Source organism: Mustela nigripes, chromosome 17 (assembly GCF_022355385.1).
Source record: "Mustela nigripes isolate SB6536 chromosome 17, MUSNIG.SB6536, whole genome shotgun sequence".
In the NCBI taxonomy this organism is placed as follows: Eukaryota; Metazoa; Chordata; class Mammalia; order Carnivora; family Mustelidae; genus Mustela; species Mustela nigripes.
This window is the reverse complement of record NC_081573.1, coordinates 55,371,936-55,392,104: the sequence shown is the minus strand read 5'-3', so window position 1 is coordinate 55,392,104 and position 20,169 is coordinate 55,371,936. Positions and strand designations below refer to the sequence as shown.

At 62.7% G+C, this 20,169-nt stretch overlaps 1 protein-coding gene across 1 annotated transcript; it reads left to right on the top strand.

The window, feature by feature from the left end:
• The first annotated feature begins 634 nt into the window (after positions 1-634).
• SLC38A8 (solute carrier family 38 member 8) lies at positions 635-20,167 on the top strand. The gene is made up of 11 exons (XM_059381206.1): positions 635-742; positions 1,011-1,201; positions 3,276-3,474; positions 6,882-7,023; positions 7,594-7,695; positions 9,913-9,970; positions 13,702-13,816; positions 15,274-15,421; positions 15,814-16,022; positions 17,186-17,237; positions 19,303-20,167. Exons 1-11 carry the CDS (start codon positions 703-705, stop codon positions 19,394-19,396), a joined length of 1,350 nt encoding a protein of 449 aa, XP_059237189.1. The 5' UTR covers positions 635-702; the 3' UTR covers positions 19,397-20,167.
• Positions 20,168-20,169: the final 2 nt, after the last annotated feature.

Sequence of the window (20,169 nt, the reverse complement as noted above, 5' to 3'; positions counted from 1 at the left end):
GCCTGTGAGTCGTGAGGGATCTTGGCTCCTCCCGAGGTACCGAGAATTAGACTCTGCCTTTAACGAGGCCACAGGTGATGCGTGTGCACGGTCGTTTCAGGGGCATCTCGAGGAAGCACCTGCTGGCTGCCTGGGGCCTTTGCACACCCTTGAGTCCACAGTGGCCTCTCAGCCCACTGCGAGCTGCTAGGTGGACAGACAGACCCCTTTGCAGATGGGAAACTAGACTCGGAGAGATCACACACTCCCAGCGAGTGCAGACGCTGATCTCCAGGCTCTCCCTGGGCCTACTTCCTCAGACTGGGGGCCTGGAGAGGGACCCTGTGCCCAGGTGAGTGGGGGAGACGAGGTGCGGGCCTGCCCCTTGAGCGCACCCGGCTGCACTCCCTCTGACCCTCAAGCCACCAGAAAAGACCCGCCTCCTGGGAGGGGCCTTCACCCCAGTGGGGGAGGGGAGGGAGTCTTAAGACCCCTCCTCAGGCTGGGAGTCTCAGAAGCTGCAAGCTCTTGGGACAGGCGGCTCTGACCTCTCGTCCTTGTCCCCGTAGGGGTGGGGACGTGACCCCAACACATGCTTTCTAAGGCTCCCTTAATTACTGATTGGTTTACCATCCCTTGGCAGAGCTGGACTCTTCCTTTTTCCACCCGCGGGGCCCAGGAAATGCGGCTGTACTGCTGGAGCAAGCCTGAGCTCTGTCCGTGATGGCTGAGGACCATGTGACCTTGAAGTCTGGGTTTGGGGGTAAGGGCGAGGGGCTGGGGCTGCTCTCGGGCTTTGGTGGAGGGCCCGAGTGATGATGAAGGCTGGGCGGTTGAGGGCGGGAGGGGTGAGGACCAAGGCTGTGGGGCCAGCCAGGGAACAGGTAACTTAACGGGGCAGCATGAGGTAGACCGTGGCATGGGGACATGGGTGCAGATGCATTGCTCTGACTGGTTTGGGGAGCAAGACGTGTCACAGCTGGGAAGGCAGTGTGAGACTGTCTCTCTCCCCACCCTGCTGCTGCTTCTAGCCATGGAGGGAGCCACAGGCAGCCTACCAGGCCTCCCGGAGAAGCCAGTTCCCACAGCCGCCAGTCCCACTCTGTCCTCGCTAGGCGCTGTCTTCATCCTCCTGAAGTCTGCGCTGGGGGCCGGCCTGCTTAACTTCCCCTGGGCCTTCTACAAGGCGGGTGGGGTGACCCCTGCCTTCCTGGTGGAGCTGGTAAGCCCCTGCAGAGCATTTTGGGGGTTCTCCTGGGGAGGGAGCCAGCCGGGATCCTTGGCATGGCTTCTGGAGCGCTGGCCTAGGATCTGACACTCTTGAGGTTGGCCCCTCTGTCTGCTGCTTGGGGAGGGAGTCATCCTGCCGCAGGCCCCGGGGGAGAAGGCCCCTAGTCTGCTGCCGGTGGGGAGGTGGAGGCTGTGGGAAGCCGGGTGCTCTCTGGCACTTGCAGCAAGTGGAGCCACCAGGCGGCTGTAAGGCGCCACGGCTGTGGCCTCACCTGGCGCATCGGTGGCCCTCACCTGCTGGGCGCAGCTCGGTATTGGAAGTGGGATCCCACGTGCAGTCAGGTCCCATGTAGGATGCTGTGAGCCCCTCACACTCGCAGGCCGCCAGGCCCGGGCCTCTGCCATGTTGCGGAGATCCAGCCCGAATTCCTAACCCACAAAGTCGGGGGCTGAACGTCCATCATGGAGAAGGGCTGCTAATAGCACGGCTTCATTTTATTTGCAAGGACAACGCCCCCCGCCCCCCGCCCCAGCCGCCCCGAGCTGATAGTGAGCGCGGAGTCTCATGGTAAGCCCTCCCACAGACCTTAGTCCACGTGCTTCTTTATGGCAACCAGCTGATAACAGCCACGGGGCCTCTGAAGTCCTTCTGGAAAGTGCTGGGTCCTGCCCCGTGTAGGGTAACCTGTGCCATCCCTGGCGCCGGCCGAGGGCCTGTCCTGCCGTGGGCACCCTGCAGCTGTGCAGGCTCTGTCCCCTGGAAGCTCGTTCTAGCAGGGGACACAGATCGATACAGGAAGGCAAGTAATACTGTGTGGGGCGGTGGTCTTGCTCGAAGGGTCGTGTGACAGAGGGTGTGGCAGAAGGTGGCACACAGTGGTCAGAGAAGGCCTCCCGGCAGAGGTGGTGTTAGGCGGAGCCCCAGCAGAAACGGAAGAGCATGTCCAGGTGCCCGCGAGGGGAAACCTGCTGTGTTTGGACGTGTGACGGCGAAAGACCAGCCTTCAGAATGATGAAGAGGCCTGACGTCCGGCCATAGAGGAACAGTGAAGCGGGGGGTCAGGACGGTTGTGGCCAGTGCGCTGTGAGCAGGGCCGTGGGGTCCCCCTCATCGTGCTCTGTGACGTCTGCCGGGCGCCTCGCTGAGCTGGAGGTGTCAATTGGGCAGGTCTGGGGGGGCCGGAGGGTGTGCGTTTCGGAGGCGCTCCCGGGGCCAGGGCTTCTGCTGGTGTGACTTGCACTTGGGGCGGGATGGTCTGAAGATGCCTGAGCGGACCTGCGCGGAGGGGACGCCGAGCGCGAGTAAGCGCACACTCCCAACAAGGAAGGACTGAGGCTGGAGGTCCCCCACTCCCACCTCCAGGCAGCAGCCTCCCCCACTCCTGCCAGGGAGCTGCCGTCTCCCCTCAGCATTTGGACACCCCACTGCTGAGAGCCAACTGGCGTGAGGTTCTAGGTCTCTAGATACGGGTCAGCCCTGGAGCTTTCATGAAATGTAACGAACCTGGACCCTCTCTGGGGCCTCAGGGAGGCGGGCCTGGGCGCAGGGTAAGGGCTCTGCTGTCCCTCCGCGTGGAGGCTCAGGGTCACTCTTGCGGGGTGCCCTGTCCCACATGCAAGCAGGTTTCTTGGGACGGGACAGTATGGGAAGGGGCAGGAGAAAGCTCCCGGCTGTGGTAGCATGATCTGTCAGGGTGGGCATGGGTGGCACACGTGCATTTGTTGGACCTTGGCCAACGGTACGTACTTGTGACCTGCAACCCATGGAATTTTAGGAGAGGGATTACTCTCGGGGTTTCCGACGCCTCTTCTGCTCAACTGGGACTAGAAAGCATGAGTGCAGGTGCCCAGACTCTTATATTGCCAGAGCGGACACGGCTGTTCCCGCTCTGTAGCTCTGGTTTTGGGGCAGAGGAGGGCCTGGTGGCCCGTCAGGGAGAGGTTTCTGGGTGGCAGGTGGCCTCTGTGGGTAACAGCCCTGTGGAGAGGGGTGTCCGAGTTCAAGAGACAGCAGGCTTGGGCAGGAAGCTGGGGATGCACCCTGGCCCCCTGGTTCCGCCCCACAGGTCTCCCTGGTCTTCCTCATCAGCGGGCTGGTCATCCTGGGCTACGCTGCTTCCGTCAGCGGCCAGGCCACCTACCAGGGTGTGGTCGGAGACCTGTGCGGCCCCACCATTGGGAAGCTGTGTGAGGCCTGCTTCATTGTCAACCTGCTCATGATCTCCGTGGCCTTCCTCAGGGTGATTGGGGACCAGCTGGAGAAGCGTAAGTACTGGCATTGGAGTTGGGGGTGTTCCCCAGGGCTTCCAGTTGATGAGTGGGTTGTAGGTGCTGGGCAGGGCCCTGAGGGGGCAGCAGAGGCCAAGGCCACCCCTAGTCTCCTCCCATTGTGACAGAGGGAGACCCGGAGTAGTAGTTATGGGCACACGGAGGGTCACGGAGCGAGAGGGGCTGTGCTGGACTGGCGGGACAACCCATGCATGGCGGGGGGAGCTGAGCCAGCTGCAGAGAAGCCCTTTGAAGAGAGAGTCCGGTGTCACCCTGAATTTGGTGGCCTCCAAGACTGAGCCCAGACCCCTCTGGCGTCTCGTCCCCCACGGCCTTTCCTCACGAACACTGCAGTCGCTGGCCTCCGCCCCCTGAAGCATCGCTGGGTTCTCTTCGTTGTCCTTCCTCTCGGCACACTTGCTAACGTCCGCTGTGGTTTTTCCCTTGACCCGTGGGAGGCTTGGACTCCTGTGGTTCAGTGTCCAGTTCTTTGGGAGTCTCCTGGACGCCCTCTTGGTTTCTGCCTTCGTGTGCCTGTCGGAGAACACACTGCGTGTGGCTTCCGTCTTGGGTGTTGGAGGATTGTGCTGGGCGCCCCGCGTCCATCTCGGTGGGCACCCCACGCGCTCCCGAGGGCCGTGCCTTCTGCTGTTGGGCGCTGTGTTGGGGAACACGCGGGTCGAGGTGGCCCACGGCTTCGGTCGGCTCCTCCATAGCCTCGCTGTTTGTTTTCCAAATCTCGTCATTCTGTCAGTTCCTGGAAGAGGGCACTTAAAGTCCGCTGTGATTGTAGACTTGTCTGTTTGCCCTTTTAAAGACTTATTTATTTAGGGCACCTGGGTGGCTCAGCTGGTTAAGCAACTGCCTTTGGCTCAGGTCATGATCTCAGAGTCCTGGGATCAAGTCCCACATCAGGCTCCCTGCTCAGCAGGAAGTCTGCTTCTCCCTCTGACCCTCCCCTCTAATGCTCTCTCATGCTCTCTCTCACTCTCAAATAAATAAATAAAATCTTTAAAAAAAAAAAAATAAAGACTTATTTATTTAGAGAGAGCGTGAGCTGGGGGAGAGGCAGGGAGAGGAGAGAGAGACTCTCAAGCCTGCGTGGCCGGCTCCATCTCACAACCCTGAGACGTGACCTGAGCCGAAATCGGGAGTCGGACACGTACTGGACGGGGCCACCCATGCACCCCATTTGCCTTTTTAATTCTGTCCATTCTTGCCTCCTGGTGTTGGAAGCTCCGTTACCAGGCTCACACCCGTGAGCCATCCCTCTGTTACCATGAAATACACCCTCTTTTAAAAAAAAAGATTTTATTTATTTATTTGACAGGTAGATCTCACAAGTAGGCAGAGAGAGAGGGGGAAGCAGGCTCCCTGCTGAGCAGAGGGCCCGATGCGGGGCTCGATCCCAGGACCCCGAGATCATGACCTGAGCCAAAGGCAGAGGCTTTAACCCTCTGAGCCACCCAGGCGCCCCAGTGAAATACCCTTTTTTTGTGTCTGGTAGTACTCTGCCGTCACAGCGACCTTCTCCGACTGTAGCCACACTGGGCTCCTTATGATGAGTGCTGGCCGGCCTCTCTCCCTCCCAGCCGGTTCCCGGGGAGCCTTCCTGGGCCTGGGGAGGCCGGATGCATTTCCTGCAGACACCACGTGGTTGAGTCTGGCTTTTTTCTCTTCTTGATGGTGGCCGACTTCAACTGGATTAGTGCTGAGGTTTTGTTAGTTGGACCGTAACCATCGGTATGGTTGGATTTTGGGCTCCCGCTTTGCCGTTTTGTTGGTTCTGCTGCTGGAGCCGAAGAGGAGAAGGCCCCTGGTGCTGGGCTATGGAAATGCGTGGGATCCATGTCTCAGGAGGTACTCAGCCTAGAACGCACGTCTCAGGAGGTACTCAGCCTAGAACGCACGTCGGCTGGTAAATCAGAGCCTCCTGGTGGGTAGATGAGCACAAAAACGCCCTTCCTGTCGCCAGCAGATAGAGGCCCACGCGGTCTCACCTCTGGTCGTCTGGTGTGGAGCTGCGCTGAGAAGGATTTGGAGGCTGCACTCGGGCCTGGGAGCGGGGCAGCCGGAGGGGTTAGCACACGGGTCAGGATACAGGCCACCGCGGCCCCGGGTGGATTGGCTGGGGTCGCGAGGGCATTGCTAGTGTGCTGGCTGTGAGGTGCCTGGGCTGGGTCTCTCTGTGGGCAAGCCCAGGCTTCTTGGGAGGAGGGCTGACTAGAGTTTGGGGGTGCTTGGGTGTGGCTTTGCGTGCACTGGGTACAAATGATGTTAAGTGAGAGGTGCTGAAAGTCCTCGAGGAATGTTTGAGAGATTGAAGGCTCAGGAACCCAGATGTCAGAGCTGGGTTCCTGGCTGAGGCGTTCCAGGTGGTGGGTAGGGCTTGCGCCCCTTCCCAGGCCACATGGCCTCTGGGTGGCCCAGGGCCGAGGCGTCTGTGGCTGGGACGCCTGCTTTGCTGTCCTGCCTGGAGCCCGTGTGGAGCGACCTCAGGGCAGGACTCTGCCCTTGCCGTGGTTCGGTAGAAGCAAGCTGTTCTGAGGAGCCCTTCATTTCTCTGCATGGCGGGCTTTACTGAGCATTTGGTGACGCACAGAAAAGGGTGACAGTCCAGCAGAGAAGGCAGCCCCAAGTGGGCCACGGGCCACCTGTGGTTGGTGGGCGCTGGGGGTGGGGTAGGGTGGAGGGAATCTGTCCCCTCGCTCTTAACTCAGAGCGGGCTCCCAGACACCTCGGCGCGGCAGAGTGTGGCCAGTGGGATGTGGCCAGTTCCAGGCCTAGCGTTTGAGGACGGGCCGTTTCCACTGGGTCTCGGGGAGCCCCTGGCTGCCCCAGTCTCGACCGCTGGAGGGTTCCTGTGGAGAGACCCTGAGGTTGCAGGGAGGCCCAGTGGAGCCCAGCTGTCCCCAGCAGGCCCCCAGTGGGGGCCCATCAGGGGTCCTCTAGCCCAGCCCTCCGCTGACCCACATGGAGCCGATCGGGGCAGCTCAGTCCTGCCCTAATTCTCCTCCGGTCCCTGGTGTGCAAGAAAGTGGTCACTCTGGGCTGCTTGGCTCAGTCTGCCAGTTCTGGGTCCAGAAGGCCATTCCAGGCCCCCACCCCACACACCCACTGGGCTCCTTCGCAAACCAAAACATGTTCGCAAGAACTTGAGGCCCGGCCATTTTGTCTTTGATTTGTTGCTGGACCCCATCACTTAGGGCAGTGTCTGGCTGGCTTCCTTCCCGCATGGGAGCACGGGCTGGGGTCCCCATCCCCTCCCTTTAGGCTCACAGGCTGACTTAGTGTCCGTGGCCAAGCCCGCCCAGACGTGGAGCAGGGAGCCTCATGGCCGAAGCCGCGGCTGCGGGCAGAGAGTGTGCAGTGCTCCTAGCGGGCCCTGTCCCCATGCCCGCCAGTGTGCGACTTCCTGCTGCCCAGTGCCCCGCCGGCCCTGCAGCCCTGGTACGCCGAGCAGCGCTTCACTCTGCCCCTGCTGTCCGCACTGGTCATCCTGCCGCTGTCCACCCCGCGGGAGATCGGGTTCCAGAAATACACGAGGTACGGGCCTGCAGATGTTTCCTGGAGGGAGGGGTCTGGGGGGGCTTCTTTCTGCCTGGGGTTAGGGGAGCTGGCAGCTCGGTCCCGCCATTTGGACAAGAGAAAAGGGCTGGAGAAGTGCACGAGTAGCATGTACGCGTCGTGGACAACAGATGAACGAGACCGCTGCCGGCGCGGACGTGACCTGCAGCGGACCTCTTGTTCTTTGGTTAAGAACGGAGAGACCCCAGACACACTTCTGTTTCCATCTGACGCTCTGAGGGTTCATATACATGCTCGAGAAGATAGAGTCCGGCAGAAGAGTTCGTCTGAGTGCACAGTCTGCACTTGCCCACTGTGCGTGACGATAGACATTTCACTTTGGAACTAGAACGGAGAAGCAGCCGTCTTCCCCCGTCCCCATGGCACAGAGAGGAAAGCGCAGTTGATAGCAGCAAGGACTTGGCCCAGCACCTTGCTAGCGTGGGCAGAGCTGGCACTCGGCCCCCACTCTGTGCGGGAGCCCAGGCTCCAGCTGGCGGGGCTGGTGGGCCCAGCACGGAGGCCCCTAACGCCGCGCCCCTCTGTCAGCATCCTAGGCTCCCTGGCCGCCTGCTACCTGGCCCTGGTCGTCATGGTGCAGTACTACCTTGGGCCCCCAGGCCTCGTCCGTGAGCCCCGCCCTGCAGCGAGGTGAGTTTGGGATGTGGGGTGTAGCCGCACGGCTCCCAGGGGTGCCGCACCGGGATCCTTGGAAGAGGGACCCAGAGTCCCCGCACCTCCCTGTGGAATCCGTCATGTCTCTGATGCAGCAGAGCCCTGCCAAGTCCCTTGTCCTCCTTCAGGATGGACTCTGGTGAGTAAGGGCCAGGGACAGGTGGAAGGACACACACACACACTGAATGCCCCACCCACCTGGGGCCCCGGGGCTGTTGCAGACAGACATCCCCCACGGCACGGAGGCAGCAGAGCTGGCAGGCAAGGCTTGGGTTCCTGGCAGAGGGAACAAGAGTGCGTGCAGGCTGGTGTGGCCGGACTGGCCTTAGGAAGGCCAGGACTCGGCAGAGGGGTGTCCTTTAGGGCTGCCACGCTGTGGTGAGGACTTTGGTTTGGGCTGGGAAGCCCCTGCAGGAGTTTGAGCACAGCAGGGCTTGAAGTCAGGTCTTGTAGCTGGTCCTGTGCTGTGGGGATGTGACCAGGACAGTCACCAGGGCCCTGTGCCCAGAAGGTCCCTGCACTTGGTTTCATAAGTTCTGCTCTTGCCGCCCTGAAAGCCTCAGATCGACAAGAGGCTAGCATGTGCAGTTTGCACCAGGCTTCACGAATTACGGGGCCCCTCCTGGCCCCTGGATTCGAAGTGGCACATCAGGAGGAGAAGAGGGCCGGACGACTCTGAGCTTTCAGCTTGGGCTCGGAGAAGGGTGCTGTTTCCTGGGCTGGAGAAGACAGGAGCAGGTGGCTGGGGGAGGAGGTCACGTGGGGACATGTTACCTTGGAGGGAGCTCTGAGACCGCTAATGAAGGCATCAGGTGGCCCGTCGGACCCACGTGTGTGGAGGTCGGAGAGAGGGATCTAGACTGGAGAGGGAAACGTGGTTAGTGTTGGCCCAAAGGTGGCATTCGAGGCCGCCGGGCTGGGTGCGACATGCCCCTGAGCCGGTGGCGCTCAGTCCGGGACCAGGAGGTCAGAGGGCGGAGCCTGTGGAAGGGGAGCGAGAAGGCGAAGCAGGACGGGTTCATGTCCTGGGGTGCTGGGCCGAGCAGGAATGCCTCTAGGAGTCCACAAGCCCAGAGGCCAGGTGCGGCCAGGTGCGGCGGCCCTGCTCCCTCCAGCACCTCTGGGGGCTCCTTCCTGCCCCTTGCGGCTTCCGGTGGCCCCAGCCATCCTCGGCCTCCCTTGGCCTGTGGGCGCCTCCCTCCCCTCTCCGGCCCTGTCCTCGCAGGATCTTCTCCCCTTGTCGGTTTCCCCTTCTGGTAAGGACACCCGTCGGTGGATGAGCCCCCCTGCTCTGGTGGGGCCTCGTCTAAGCTTAGCCAGTTACATGGACAAAACCCAACTCCAAGTGAGTCTTTGTTGCGAGGTTCCCAGGGGATGTAAATCCGGGGAGATGCTATTCAACCCAGGGTAGAGGAGGCTGGAAGGTGCACCTCCGCAGTCAGTGACCAGAATTTCAAGAAGGCCAGGGTGATTGCCTCCGGATCCTGCTGCTGGGTCACGTGGGACCGAGCCCTGCCGTTGGAGTTAGCTGGGAGGCCTGCTGGCGATGGGACGAGCTCCATCAGGGCGGGAGAAGGGGGTGAGGGCCCCGGGGGCTTGGCTCGAGGGGAGGGGGAGAGAGGCAGGGAAGAACGTTCTTCTGAGGAGGGGAGGAGAGGGGTGGGCAGGAGCTGCTGGGGGACCAGGGCCGGCAGCTGTTGCTTGTGCCTCTGTGTCGTCCGAGGTGCCAGAGGCTGGCAGCCAGAGCTTCTTCTCAAAGGAATCTGGGGGGCGCCTGTCTGGGGGCCCCTGACAGGGCTGGGCCTGGAGGTCCTGCCTTGTGCACACCTCCGCTCTCGTGGGCAGCGTGGGTGGCGGTCCAGCCGTCCTTGTACCGCTGCATCCGGGGGTGCTGCCTGCGCCCCGCCCCTCACCCTGGTGGGAGCAGGAGGCCTCAGCAGAAGCTGGGAATTCCTTCGAGCCCCGTCCTGCGCGAGTTCTGCGTGCGCAGAGAACGGCCAGCGAGCAGACGTCAGTGCAGGTAGACCTAGACAGTGTAGCATTGGACACGCCTCGTTTTCCTGGTGGGTAAGAATCTGCTTCCTAGGCTTTAGGTACGATTTCCTGCGATTGTTGAAAACTCCTCCTCAAGTTGAATGAGCCTGTTTCGAGTTGTGCTTTTTGTGGTAAACACCCGTCCGCGTCCCTCTGCAGGCCCTCCTCCTGGACCTCCGTGTTCAGCGTCTTCCCGACCATCTGCTTCGGATTCCAGGTAACGTCTGCGGGCGTGTGCAGGCATTGCCGGCGACGCCCTGCTCCCCCCGGAGAGTGTGGGCCTCTGTCAGGAAAGGTTAAGGCCTCGCCAGGGGACGAGACGGGCTGTCTGTCTGGGAGACCGTGCGTTTCGGTGGGCATCTGGGCTCAGTATGCGTGGTCGTTGAGCTTGGGAACCTGGCCCGCCAGCGCTGGCAGCACATTTGTCGGGTGTGGGGTGGGGTGGGGATCCGGAATTCGTTCCAGCCTCTGTAGAATTCTCGCAGGACTCGCGCCGTGACTGGAGACCTAGAGCCGCCTGCTTCTGGAGCACACGTCATGCAGGACGGTCCTGCCCCGGAAGGCCTGCAGGCGGGGGGCGCTGGATGGCACCCCGGTGGCTGCATGCTGGGGTGCACGGGGCATAGACAGAATCTCGGACCGGGTGTCACGGAGGGAGGATGGCTTGTGTGTGCGGAAGCCGGCGGAGGCCTTCAGAGGTAGCCCTGCATGGGGCAGGTTCAGAAACAGCCTTTCCAGGCACCGATGCCTGAAAGTGACCTTGAAGCAGGGGTGGGAGGCGGCCAGGGGAAGGGGAGGGCAGCTGGAGAGGTCGGCCCGTGAGCCCGGGAGGGGCAGAGGGTCTCAGGTGAGGTGGGAGAGCGGCAGGGGGCGAGCCAGGTGCCCCACGGGTGCTGGAGGGGTGCGGTGGAGGGCGCGGCCCCGCTCCCCGCCTTCTGGTCCTTCTCGGGTCTTCCAGTCTCTCAGCGGGCGGCAGCGGACTCCGTTCCTTGTTCGTTGAGTGTTTATTTTAGGAAAGACGTGCCTCCCTCCTAAAAACAGCCCCTCCCTCCCCAGCACACCAGCGCCACCAGAGCCACCCCAGAGTAGAGTCCTGCTCGCAAGGGCTGGAGGTCTGGGCCGCTTCTCTCTCATCCGGCTCCTGCTTTTCTCCTCCGTCTTGCCTTTTCTTTGAGAACCACGTTTGGGGAAAAAAAAAAAAAGTCCTGGAACATTTCCATTCATCTTCCTTATAAATCCGTCGATAGATCGCTTCTGGGGCTTAGCAAGCCGCTGGCAGGAATTTCTCACTTTTCTTCTTGCGCATCCAATATTTTGAAAGACGGAAGCGATGATTTAGCTGTCAGCGGCCTGTCTGGCTGTGGCTCGCATGCCTCCCGCCCGTGCCCGGGCACCACGCAGTGTGGCAGGCTCGCGCTGCGGGGGCGGCCTTCCAGATGCTTTCGCGGGGTGCCCCCCTCACCTTTGCCTCGGCTCTTCAACCGGTTCTCCTAGCAACCGGGGCCCGGGCTGCGGTTTCCAGGGACACGGGATGCAGCGATGGGGGGGCTGGGAGAAGATGTGCGTTGCAGGGTCGGGGTGCGGGTGGGGCTCCGGCCCAGGCAGGGCTCACAGCATCTGGGCTTGGAGCTTCCGGGACCTGGGGGGTCGGGGAGAGCAGCTGGAGGGGGGGATGGTGGGAGGTGGGCTGAGGGGGCAGCCAGGCGGGGGGGCGCGGTGGGAAGGGAGCTCTGGCTTGGTCGGACAGCAATCCTCCCCCCACACTGAGCAGTGGGGCTCTGCGTCCAGCCTGCACCGAGTCCGAGGGCTGCGCAGGGGCAGAGTCGGGCTGCAGCCTCTGCCCCCAGCCCTCTCGGAGCGCTCCGCTGGACAGATCGAGCACAGCTGGTGAATCCGTTCCTCGGGGGTGGACGTGTGGCCGCTTTCCGCTTCTCGGTGTCTGTGCTTGCTCCTCTGCCTGGCCTTCTGTCACCAGGAGAGCAGAGAGCCAGCCCTGGCCCAGCCCCATCCTACACACTGTCCCGGCCACTGGCCTGGCTTCGCAGCCCTGCCCTCATGGGACATGCTTCAGTTCCCTGCGTGAGACCAGGAGGAACAGGGCCTGGGAGTCGGGGACCAACTGGAAGGAGGGCTGGGTGGCATCCTGCCGCCGCCAGGCATGTTGTCCTGACCGCTGGGCTCTGCGTCTCCTCTAGACGCAGAGCCTCTGAGACCCTCCCCACCCCCGGTGTGGCGTCCTGTGCAGTCCCGCAGAGCCTGCGGGGTTGCAGCTGCCGTAGGCTTGGGAGCAGGGACAGGGAGATGGAAGGCATGTTGGGGAGGCCCCCATCACGGGTACTGGGCCATCCTGGACAGCGTGTGGGATGTCCCTCAGAAATGCCATAGGAGTGCGGGAGGTGGGAGCGTAGGTTCTCTGGGTTCCCCTGGTGGGTTCCCTGCGAGGGCTAAGCCCCCCACTGCCCAGCTGAGCCAGCTTGCGGCCAGCGCGCTCCTGCAAGGTCAGGGAGCCTGGGGCAGAAAGCCCAAGATCACGTGCCCTGAGGCCGCTCTGGGGGGAAGTTGGGCATGAGCTCACCCTGGGCTGGGGGCTGTTACGGCAGCTGGAGTCTGGAGGACCCAGTGTATCTCCTCTGAACGCCACCCCCCTCCGCCAGTGTGTGCTCCATTGGGGAGGGGATTGCGTCCAGCTGGTTTCTGTGGTTTCCCAGACTGGCATGAGGGGGACTGTTCCACATCGGAGTGCTGGGGGGGGGCTTACGGGGTGGGTAAATGAGTCCCCCGTGGAGTGTTCCTGAGCTTTGTACCAGGCCCCGTGTTTGGCCTGAGCTCAGAGGCGTAAGTGAGGCAGATGTGGTCCTTGTTATCATGTAGCCAAAGATGCTGAACATGCAATCCCAAACCTCCTCATGTGGAGGGCGGGGACACAGGGAAGATCTCGGTCCTGCTGGGGAGTGCTTTCTGGAAGGGTGGGTGAGAGCTGGCTGGACCAAGAGAGAATCCTAGGTAGAGGACCCAGCGCAAGCAAAGGCCCTGAGGCAGTGAGGAGGAACGGAGGTGAACTGAGCCCAGTGGGTGAGGGAAGCACGGCTCCTCGGAGCCTGGAGAGCGGCGGGAGGAGAGGATCGGCAGGTTTGATTTTGATCACAAGTGAGTAAAGAGGCTGACATGTGGTAGGAACCCTGTCCTAGGAGCCTGTGACAGTCCTGGAGGCCCCGGGGGGCATGGAGATAGAGCCGTTGCCTCTCAACCTGAATGCAAGTCCGGGGTTCCTGGGCAGCTCGTGAAATGCCACTGCCCACGACCTGCCCCAAGTAAACCAAGTCCTTGATGTTGGCTACAGGTGGTTTGTGCTTAAGTCTTGTCATGATGTCATAGAGTCCCTGTGAAGTTTATCGGTCATGGGTACGTGTACTCCCATGTGAGCCTCAGCCCAGGCAGGATCTAGAGCATTGCCGGTCCCCCGAGAGCTCCCCCATGATCTTCCCCACTCACTAGCACCCTCCACTCTCTCCTCTGCCCTTTGTCACCGAAAGTGGTGGTTTCCAGCTAGAGCAGTTCTGTTCCCCAGAGCCCATTTGGCAACGCCCAGAGACCTGATTGTCAGGACTGGGGTGTTCCTAGCATCCAGGGGGCTCGAGGCCAGGGACTCCGCCCAGCACCCTGCAGTGCACAGAACCATCTTCAGATGTCAGCGGAGCTGCCATCGAGACCCCTTGCCCTGGCTTAGCTTGTAACTTCACGTCCGTGGAAACATGTTTCCGCATCTCGCGCAGCGTTAAGGCTGTGAGGCTCTCCTGTGCGCGGGCACACGGTTATGTTCTTCCTTTGGTGCTGTGTAATATTCCACATGTGACTGCTAATGGCCTCAGCCCTTCGACTGTCGGGGGTGTTTGGGTGGCTCTGTGTCCCGCCGGCCCCATCCCCCTGAGCCCCGCCCCTGCCTTCCAGTGTCACGAGGCCGCGGTGTCCATCTACTGCAGCATGCGCCGCCGGAGCCTTTCCCACTGGGCCCTGGTCTCCGTGCTGTCCCTGCTGGCCTGCTGCCTCATCTACTCGCTCACAGGTAGGGCCCGCCGGGGCACCGCGGAGCTGGGTAGGGGGCCGGAGACCCCGAACGGCATCTGCTTCTGGAGTTCTTCCCGCGCACTCAGTGTGGTGTGCCAGGAGCGGGCCCTGCTGTGTGGGAGCCTCGGCCCATTTAACCCGAAGCCCTTAGGAAAGTTCCCGTTTCCTAGACGAGGGAGCAGAGGCTCAGAGGGCTCCCGTGGCTTGTTCACGGTCCCGCGACTAGATGTGCAGAGCTAAGAGCCAGACCCAGGCCCGGCTGTCCCCAGAGGCCTTGCTCTTACACACTGCCCACCCCCCATCCCCTGCTGGCGGACGGGACCGTGACGCGGGTCATGCTTGCATCACAGCCACGGAGAGCAGTGTACAAAACCCTCTTGTGGGATTTGGGTGCTCACAGACCTGGGCTGCAGGCAGAAGGGTCTCCAAAGGTGACAGAGTGTGGCTCAGGGAGGCCTGTGACACGCCCAAGGTCACGCGGCACACCCCAGGTCTCAGGCCCAGGCTGACTTCCGACCAGCCGCATTCCTCCAGCGCTGGGGCCCTTTCTTGCCTCTGGCTTTGGCACCCCTGACTCGGGAAGCCCGTGGGCTGCCGCAGATGTCTCGGGCTCCTGGGAGCCTCATGGTCACCTGAGAAACTCACTGGATGACCCCTCCCCGGCGGGGGGTAGGTGGGGGTGGTCACTGTTAGTCTGTGTCCCCTGGGTCGGGGGCCCATGACCTGGGTATGGAGAGCTACCTCTAGGCCAGCAAATTTGTGGGACCTTCTGGAAAGGGCCCAGAGAGAAGCCAGCACAGGCACAGCTCAGCCAGGAGGGACAGACTCGGGACAGGGCAGGTGACCAGGATGCCAAGGGGTGAGGATGGGGGAGGGGCATGGAACTGTGTGATTCCGGCAGCAGTTGACACCCTGGGTCAGAACGGGCAGGATGGGGACGGACCGTGCATGAGGCGTCGTTAGGGTTCTGAGTGCCGGCTGCCTCTGTGAGCGGCCCTCACCGGCGCTGGGCGCTGGGAAAAGGAGAAGCAGCGTCGGGCAGCAGGAGTTTTGATTGAGGAGCGCAGAGTTACTGTGTCGGCCGAGGATAGGAAAGCCTTGAGAAATCACAGAACCCTTCTAGAACCTTCTGTCCGCTCCCAGGGAGCTCCTTCAGGGTGGTAGGAGCTCGACGCTGTCCGTGTGTCTGAGTGGAGAGGGTGGGGATGTGACGGGAAGAATATTTTCGGTGTCGCGTGGACACACGAGGTTTGTTGGTGTCTGGCGTGCAGCACGGTGGTTGGGCTCCTGTGTGAGGCCGCGCTCGCGGCAAGTGAAGCTGCCGGCCTTGCCTGCGCCGTGCCGGTGCAGCGCCGCTGACCGCGGGCCCCGTGCCGTGCCTTCCGTCCGGTCTCTGCCTCCGGCACGGCGTCTCCCCACTCAGCTCTCTGGGCTTCCACCCTCTCGGCCCCCCAGGGGTTTATGGCTTCCTGACCTTCGGGACGGACGTTTCTGCCGACATCTTGATGTCCTACCCTGGCAACGACGTCGTCATCATCGTGGCCCGGGCTCTCTTCGGGGTCTCCATTGTGACTGTCTACCCCATCGTGCTCTTCCTGGGGAGGTGAGGCCCGGCCCGCGGGGGCTCCGCTCAGGGCAGGGCGCTCACCTGTATCAGGGTTCAGGTCATGCCCGGCACCACGTGGGCTTGGGTGTTGGGGGAACTTCTGTAGAGACCACGGAGGCAGGGAGCTGGGGTGGTTTGCCCGGAGTGGCCCAGCCACTGAGGGTCACAACTGGAGTCTGGCGCCTCCGCCCCCCAAGACTGTACCCCGCCTGGTCCTTCTGTGGCGGCAGCCTGCCGTGGACCGAGCTGTGTGAGGGTTGGCACAGTCTTTGGAGAACGGTGGCTGGCGAGGAGCGGGGAGCCTGCTGGGTGTGAAGGGCAGTCGGGAGGGGGTCCAGGGGACCCCATGGGGGACGGGGCTGGAGCCCCTGCGCTGCTGTGGCTTCCAGGTCGGTGATGCAGGATTTCTGGAGGAGGAGCTGCTGCCGGGCAGGTGGGCCCGGGGCCCTGGCGGAGCCCTCAGGGCCGTGGGTCCGGGGGCTGCTGACCGTGCTGTGGGTGGCTGTGACGCTGGCCATGGCCCTGTTCCTGCCCGACCTCAGCGAGATCATCGGCATCATCGGGGGCGTCAGTTCCTTCTTCATCTTCATCTTCCCAGGTGGGCCACCTGCTCTGCTCCGCGCTGGAGCTCGGGGGCCGGGCGGGGGTGCCCTAGAGGGAGGAAGGCACCCAGTTCAGGTCACTGAGCCTGACACGGGCTGGGGACTGTGGACACCTTGAGTGGAACATCTCCGTGGCTGACGATGGGCGCACCTGCCGGCAGCGCTGCTGTCCTGCTGGCCGGAAGACCGAGGCCTGGAGGCCACCTGGGAGGCACAGTCTGCGTCACCCTCGGCAATGCCCACTGTCCCCTTGCTGCCGCCCACTGTGGGGTTTCCTCTTAAATTTTAAAAATGTTTGCAGTTACATGACGTCCACTGGTTCTAAGGTATCCTGCGAACATCTTCTCACCTTGTCCCTGACCTGGGAGACGAACAGTGTCATACAAAACCTTCCCAGTGTGAGTGTGTGAAGGTCCAGTCAAGGTGGCCGGAGGCTGATGCCAGCCTGGGAAGCCTGGGGAGGGCCCTCCCGGAGAAGCAGACGTGCCGGGCACCTGCTGACCCTCAGGCAGGAACCCCAGATCCCCGCAACTCTGGCTCTGGGAAGCGCTTTCAGATGCGAGGGCTGTGGGCATGTGGCCGGCGCCGCGGGCCGCTGCAGGTCTGCTGGCCTCCCCGTGCTTACTGGGGGTCTGAGACATCTGGTGTGTTGGGCGCGGTGCCCTGGTCCTGGGTGGCCTTTTCGCTCCAGCTGTTTCCCACTTTCTGGGAACGACCAGCCAGGACGGGTTCAGTGGGGGAGATGCCAATGGAGCTTTAGGCAGAACTGTCTGGCTTCAGATCCCAGGAGAATTCTTAGAAACAAAAATCTGCCGGGCAGCTGCCTGCTGGTGAAAGCTTCCCAGCGTCCGGCCTGGAGTCTGGCCCCGACAGGTCATCCCAGAGAGGCTGGCACAGAGGCCAGGCTGTCCTTTCTGTCTGAAAGGGAGGCTCAGAGTGGCCAAAGTGTGAGGGGGACGCTGAGCCGGGCCCCCAGGACCAGGCTCTCTGCCAGCTCGCTGTGCCAGGAACAGAGGGAGCCTGGGGGGCCACGCTGGGCACAGGCCCTCGCTGGCGTCCCGGGTCCCAGAGGATGGCTGGGTGCCGGCCGAGCTCTCGAGCTCCAGGCTGCCCTGGGCCTGGGCGTGTGGAGCTGCAGCGGCCCGTGTCTCCTTGGCAGGCCTGTGCCTCATTTGTGCTGTCGGCGTCGAGCCCGTGACTCCGCGCGTCAAGTAAGTGTCCCCAAACAAGGGTGGCAGTGTGGGCACTTGAGGGAACTTGGCAGGGACTGCGGAGGGCCCATTGCCCTGCATACGGGCCGATCGCCGGACCCGGGACTCGACTTCACCACACAGTGAGGGGGTGTCCGCGCCAGGAGCCGGCCCTCGGCCCCCACACCAGCAGTCTAGGCACAGCCCTCCCTCCTGCTCAGGGGCATCGTGCACACTGGGAGCTGTAGGTGGGCGGAGGGGGTCCCTAGCTGAGCATGTGTCCTGCTCCTGCACGCAGACCCCCAGCAGCATGGGGCCCGGGCAGGTCCTGCTGCCTGGAGCCCTGCCTTCCGGAGGCCGTGTGGGCAGGAGGGTACACGTTCCCTCAGCAAGACAGCAGCCGTGTCTGGACACCTCTTCGGTGCCAGGCCCTCGCCCAGCTCCTTTGAGTACCGGGTCGTCCGTCCTACAGACAAGGGTGCAGGGTCCGTCAGGTCAGAGCTGAGACTGCGGCCGGGCTCACCTGGTCCAGGTCTCACACGTGCCTCCTCCCTGCTCCTGCGTGGCCTGTGATAGGACTGGAACCGTGTCCTTGCCGCTGAGGGGCCAGGCTGTCCCCACTGAGAAAGAGGCCGCGTGCCGCTGATGGAGCGTAGCTTAGCCAGAGCCCGTGCGGCTCTTAGTCCCAACCCATGGGCAGGGAGACGGGCCGAGGCTTGCCGAGAGACGCTGTGTTAGGTTTGCTGGGGCACACACCGCAGTAGAAACCTGTTCTCGCCCTGCTCGGGAGGCCCAAAGTCCTCAGTCACGCTGCAAGCAGGACCAGGCTCCCTCTGAAGGTTCTAGAAGCCTGTTCTGTCCCTCGACATCTCCTGCCGTCACCCGGTGGCTCCAGGTGTCCCTGGCTTGTGGCTGCATCACCCCAGTCTTGGCCTCCAGCATCACACGGCTTCTCCGTGTGTCTCTGCCTCAGATCTCTGTCTCTCCCTCATACGGACGCCTGTCACTGGGTTGAGGGCCCAGCCCCGTGCCAGGGAATCTCCTCTCCAGATTTTTAACTTCATCACATCTGCAAAGACCCTATTTCCAGGTTTGGGGTGGACATGAATTCTGGGGACCACACTTCAGCCCTATCCCACCTGCCGGCTGGCATCTCTGTCTCCCCTCGCCTCCGCCCCCTCAAGCCCAGGCTTGATTCCCCCTGCAGCCGGCTGGCTTCTTCCCCTTCCACGTGGAGAAGAGCTTTTCTGGATGTCTCTGAGCCTGACTTGGGCTGGCAGCTGGCCCTGGTTGTCTGGGGCCCCTCCGTGGTCTTTGAGGTCGTGCTGCTTCTGTTTCGTGCCTTGGTCCCGGCTCACAGCAGTTTTGACTGGGGTGCTTTAAAGCTACTTTGAATCCTGGCGGTCCTGTAGGGCCTTCTGATCCCTCCGAGCTGCTCGATGAGCCCCCGGCTCCGGGTGCGTTGACCACGCTCTCCGCTTCCGGCGCGGGGGCGTTCGTGGCTGCTCCGCTGGACGGTCTTTCTGTGCCAGCGGCTCCTGGGGCCGGAAACGTCTCTGGCAGCCTTGCCGTTCCTGGGAATCCTGGCTCCTTGTCGATGCGGTGTTGGCTGGTACATGATGAAGCTCGCAGACGTGTCCTCAGTGGCCACTGGGGCCAACCACCCCTGCCTCCTGCGCCCTCGTGCCCTACCCACTGTCCCCATCGCGGGTGACTTTGGGGTGGCTTCTCCTTCCTCATTTCCGAGGGGGCTTCATCCCCCCTTCCCTTGCCCCCAAAGGGAAAGGCGTGGAAAGGGATCCCCCGCCCCTGTTTCTTTGGCTTTGATAAAACGCTAGGGAGGAATGGAGTCATCAGTTAACAGTTGCCGTGTGAGGTTTTAATTGCCTGGGGCCATTATCCCCCGTTGCCTTGGAAACCCACTCCTGCAGGTGAGGGAGGATACTGGGGAGTCCGCCCGCCCCCACCCCGCACTGGTGACTGGCCGACGGCCGGCTTCCTGTGAGGAGCTTCCCGCCGAGTGCTCGGCCTGTCTGTGTGGAGGTCCGGGGAAGAGCGCGTTGACGTGTGTGTACTGACCCGGCAGGTGCTGCTTGGAGGTGTGGGGAGCGGTCTCTGTGCTCGTGGGCACCTTCATCTTCGGGCAGAGCACGGTGGCCGCGGCCTTGGAGCTCTTCTGAGCGGGAGGGGGTCGGCCCGGCCTCCACACGGCGCTGGTGCAGCACCCGTGTCCTTGGATCATAAAGATGCTGCAGAAACGGATGCATCCTGTCTCCTGAGGGGGTTCATTTGGGCTTCTGTGGGTTCGGAGGGTTTCGGGTGCGGTGCCGAGGAGGGTGTATTGATGTCCTGGGACGCCCCTAACAGAAGGCCACGTGCTGGGGGCCTCAGACAGCAGCCATCAATCCCCGCAGTCCTGGGGGCTGGGGTCTGAGATCGAGGCTTGGGCAAGGCCGTGCTCCCTCGGAGGGCTCTTGGCGAGCCCTCCCGCCTTCAGCCTCCTCCGGCCGCTGGTGTTGCTGGCCATCCTGGGCATGGCTTGGCCTGTAGGTACACCCCGCTCGCCTCGGCTCCCTGCCCCCGACATGGTGTCCGCCCTGCGTGTCTGTCCAGAGTTCCCTCCTCCGACGAGGACGCCAGTCACTGGCTCTGAACCACCCTAGTGCAGGGTGACCTCCCCTTAACTTAGAGGCTGCAAAGATGTCACAGTCACAGGTCCCCAGAGTCGGGACTTCCGCTTACCATCTCCAGGGGACACAGTTCAGACCAGAAGTTGGGACCGAGGCCCAGGGACCTCAGCTTTGGCCCCCACTCTGATGGGAGGACCCCGAGGAGAGCCCCCTTTCCCTTCCGGCTGGACCTGAAGAGCCTGGGAGCCCAGTGGACAGTTGGCTCCGTCCTTCCGTCCCGACCCCAGCCAGTCCTGGGGTCAGGGTCACACCTGCAGCTGGGT

Coding starts and splice junctions, on each gene's coding strand:
- SLC38A8 (XM_059381206.1), top strand. CDS start 703: ATGGCTGAGGACCATGTGACCTTGAAGTCTGGGTTTGGGG. Junction 9,971..13,701: donor CCATCTGCTTCGGATTCCAG/GTAACGTCTGCG, acceptor CCTGCCTTCCAG/TGTCACGAGGCCGCGGTGTC. Junction 13,817..15,273: donor CCTCATCTACTCGCTCACAG/GTAGGGCCCGCC, acceptor TCGGCCCCCCAG/GGGTTTATGGCTTCCTGACC.